General features: G+C 35.3%; 1 protein-coding gene across 2 annotated transcripts in view; it reads left to right on the top strand.

Moving 5' to 3' along the window:
* Positions 1-224: 224 nt before the first annotated feature.
* Positions 225-4529, top strand: part of LOC110463336 (pachytene checkpoint protein 2 homolog) — a 16839-nt gene continuing 12534 nt past the window's right edge. Inside the window, exons 1-3 of one of the 2 annotated variants that reach the window (XM_021517841.1) lie at positions 225-290; positions 2139-2258; positions 3534-3699. In XM_021517841.1, the coding sequence (XP_021373516.1) occupies positions 2152-2258; positions 3534-3699 (273 nt within the window). In that variant the 5' untranslated portion in view covers positions 225-290; positions 2139-2151. Of the gene's footprint in view, positions 483-2138; positions 2259-3533; positions 3700-4529 lie in introns of both variants that reach the window. The other variant, XM_021517840.1, reaches the window with a different exon arrangement.

Below are 4529 nucleotides of genomic sequence, written 5' to 3'. Positions count from 1 at the left end.
TTTTGTAGACGCTTTTGTTTGGTGCGTTAGATCCATTTAACACATTATAGTGTCATTCGTTGAAAATAAGGATTTCTATATCTTAAAAGGAAGAATACAATGCGAAACCACCTGAACGACTACTAGTTCCTGACTATGAGAAAGGGTATGGTTTTCTTTACGGAAAGTACGGTAAAAATAGTCCTCAGTATACCCGACCCGTCTCTTCAAAACATTTGAATGATTAAGATTTGTCATTCAAGCGCTTAACAGCTGACTACCGCCAGATTTGAAGTACCACCATGTTCAGTGTTTGTAATCTTCATTTAAGAAATTGATGTAGTATTTATTCATAGATGAACATTGTCCTCGTCATTATCTACACACTTGTCTATGTCAGGAATAACGTTCAAGCCATGTAACGATCTGCAGTCAAAGTGAAAACAACATCGTGCTTTCTGTTACACTGATAGCCGTGATAGGCCTAAACGTCTTTGAATCAGGTACACGCTACATTATTGCCCAATCTAAAGATAAAGTACTTTGCATATCATCCATATGCTTTCATACGTCGATGTCCCATCTACATTAAGAATTAATCTCTACTATCAGGTTAGGGAAAACCGCAACTTGCGTATACTACGCAAACTCGCCTATTATACGCCAGTTGGAGTATGGATTTGTTACTAAAAATAACCCAAATCGCTTTAACAGTAACTTTTGCAAGATATTATTAAAAATCGCATTAATTTACGACTAGGTAAATAATATTTTGCTAAAAAATGTTTACTGAAAGCGTTGGCTACTTAGAAACTTGATGTAACTTTACGGGAAATATTGCATCTATTTTTGGTTCTTTCCGACATGTAAATAAAGTTTATTTTTGCATTTGTATTATGTTTCATGACTGAATAAATGCGACATGGACAAACAGTTTGAAAAAGTTATGATTCAAGTCATTTTGGCTATTTTTAGTAACAAATCCATAACCCTATTGGCGTATAATAGGCGAATTTGCGTATAATACCCAAATTAGTGGTTTTTCCCGACCTGACCATTAGCCCCTATTTTTCAAAGGAAACCGAATATTGAAAATGACCCTGTTCTGTTGTTAACAGGCTGACCCTCTAGCAGTGTTCTTAGCAAGTTTTGAAACAGGTGGTTGACTTTGAAATAATTCTCAATACTATAGCCTGTTGAATGGGCCCATGCTATAATGTTGACCTATACATATTCTACACAAAGGCTGCTTCCATGTTGACGAACATCTACTTTTGACCACAACCGACTTTTTGAGATTTAATACTACCAGACAGAAACAATGCCTGCCAAGAATAGAGAATTAATACAGGGTGTATGTGAGACCTAAGAGATGGAACTTTGGCAGTGATAATTCTACATAGGAGTCCTGAGCTCTAGAACTGTAATTTAACATTGTCGGAACCATGATTTTAGCATACAGCAGCTAGAAAAGGAAACATGAAAATAAAATGTTGAATTGACTGATCATTGCTTTGGTACCAAAAATATTAAAGCATGTGATGTATCAATGCTGTTATAGGTATGCTGTTATGAAACCATGCCAGGTGACTGTCAGCATCAAACAGACTTTTTATAAAATGAAAGGATTATTGAAATGCATATACATTAGATGTACGTTGCATCGGGGAAGTGTTTAAAACTTATTTGGATGTATATAAACCATAAGGATAAGTGGAATTAAGTGGAGTGTTTTTTTTGTTGAGACCATGCATGGTCAGGCCACACTTTCTTAATTCTGTTGGTATTATGTAAACATCTAATATAAGAAAAGATCTCAAAATGCAAACTTGTGTCTTTATTATTTTATAATTACCCCTTTTCTTTAGGGTCCGTTCCCTCAAACAGTTGCTGAATGGAACAGAAACCTCAAAAATGGCTCCTGATAATTTACTTATCATTCATTCAACAATCCTGAGACCCCCTCCTGTAAATCTTTCAAATCTACTCTCTTATTAAGCCTTACTACATTATTTATTGAGTGTAAATTAGACAAAATTATGTCCATTTATTAATCTGTTATATATTACAATTTAATCTGGACAAATTGCCCAAAAAAATAAAGATAATTATAAGAAGGTGTGTTTTATTGTACACTCAATCATCTTTTTCTCTCGCAGAAGCACCTACATTATGTCCTCTGTTACGATGGACCAGGTACCTGAGCTAGATGATGCACCCTCTGGTTCCTCAGTAACCACTCCAGTCTACCACATTGAAATCTGCCAAAGCCCATCTAGGTAAGTATATTATATAAGGTTTGAACGTCTTTGTTGTGACATAACTCGGGGATGCACAGGAAAGGTGTAATACCGCGCGGCACAGTACTCCTAAAATTAAGCTGATGTGTTCATAGCCATGCCATAGGAACTTACCGGCATATATGATTCCCTTTTTGTATTTAACCCCTTATATTTACACATATCTCTAAGCAATGTCCTGGTATATATTGAACTGTATCAAAAGTATGTGCAAATTAGACTTATGTACATCACATTGATCATACTAATTTCTCCCAGTATTCCATCCCAAATCACTAAATGGTAGGGTATGGTGATAGATATTGGTATCCATACAATACAGCATGTATAATAAATAGGGTATGTTTTATTGTAACGCTATCAAATACCATCTTATTAGCCCCCCACCGGTTACCGGGGGGGACTACATGTATAAGTTTGCACTCCGTCCTTCCAAGAAGTTTGTTCCGGACATATCTGCTCTACTGTTTGACCTGGAGTAACCAGATTTGGTGTACAAAGACATCTTTGGATGGCAGAGTGCAAAAAGAAGGTTACTATGACCTCACTGTAACCTATGCTTTGACCATTGACCTTAACTTTTGAAAAAGTGAGTCCGTGGCATACCTTCTATGCTATTTCACCTGGAGTAACCAGATTTGGAGTACAAGAACATCTTGGGATGGTGGAGTGCAGATTGCAAGAAGAAGGTCACTGTGACCTTAGACCTTTACTTTTGAAAATGCTCATTCGGGGCATATCTTCTATACTATTTCACCTGGAGTAACCAGATTTTGTGTACAAGGACATCTTGAGATGGCAGAGTGCAAGAATTAGGTCACTGTGACCTATGACTTGACCTTTGACCTTTAATTTTGAAAAAGTTTGTCCGGGGCATATCTTTTGTACTTTTTCACCTTGAGTAACCAGATTTGGTGTATACTATAAGGACATCTAGGGATGATGGGTTTGTAAAATTCATTACCGGTGGGGAACTATGGATTGCCTTGCAATACTTTGCCTTGTCATAATTAGCTTTCCAAAATAAAAATACATGTACTGATAATTGCATAAAAATGACAAGCAGTTTACTTAAAGTCTGGTCACCTTCCCAAACTCACTATGGAAAATAGAAAATTCAACGGAAAAATCTGAGAAAAGTGATTGATGTAATCAATATATATGTCACTTTGTGTCTCACATTTAATTCATTAAATATGAAATTTCACATTAAAATATAACAAATTCATATAATTTTAAATTTTTATCAATTAGCACAGCAAAAGGAAATATCATAAAGGAACATGTACTTGGCCTACTACACAGACAGAAGGTTGCCTATGGTGATTTTGTTCTGACAGAATTTGATGATCCGTTCCTACATGAACATGTCAAGTCAGTAGCGCTTTGTGATTCTGACCTCAGTGGCTCAAATAGACAGGTAATATATACATAACTAAAAATTATAGGATGGTTAGTCGTATCACATGTGTATGCATGTACAACTAAAACACACATGGTAATGAGTAGGGGAAAACATTGCCAGTTGTGACCTGTTGTATTAACAGGCAATATAGGTTTAAATAATATATACCTATAGGCAAACCACATGTATATAATCGATGTCTCTCTCTCTATATATATAGACATTTAACTTGTATATATTTCATGTCTAAACACAATAGACCTGTAAAGTAACTGATGTCCAAAGAAAATATATCTATGAGTTACTATAAATTACCTATGTCCACAGACAAAAGACCTATAACTATTTGATGTTCCCAGATGATGGACTGAAAAAATGGATATCCACAGGCAATAGACTTAAAATAATTGATGTCAGTCAGAAAATAGTCTTAAAATATTTGTTGTCCACAGACAATAGATTAGACCTTTATGATAACTTTGTCCACAGACGATAGATTAGACCTTTATGATAACTTTGGCCACAGACAATAGATTAGACCTTTATGATAGCTTTGTCCACAGACAATAGATTAGACCTTTATGATAGCTTTGTCCACAGACAATAGATTAGACCTTTATGATAGCTTTGTCCACAGACAATAGATTAGACATTTATGATAACTTTGTCCACAGACAATAGATTAGACCTTTATGATAACTTTGGCCACAGACAATAGATTAGACCTTTATGATAACTTTGGCCACAGACAATAGATTAGACCTTTATGATAATTTTGTCCACAGTCGATAGATTAGACCTATATGATAACTTTGTCCACAGACGATAGATTAGACATTTATGAT

The sequence above is a fragment of the Mizuhopecten yessoensis genome, unplaced genomic scaffold, assembly GCF_002113885.1.
Source record: "Mizuhopecten yessoensis strain PY_sf001 unplaced genomic scaffold, ASM211388v2 scaffold10889, whole genome shotgun sequence".
Classification (NCBI taxonomy): domain Eukaryota; kingdom Metazoa; phylum Mollusca; class Bivalvia; order Pectinida; family Pectinidae; genus Mizuhopecten; species Mizuhopecten yessoensis.
Note: the sequence above shows the minus strand (reverse complement) of the source record. Positions and strands in the feature narration are given on the sequence as shown.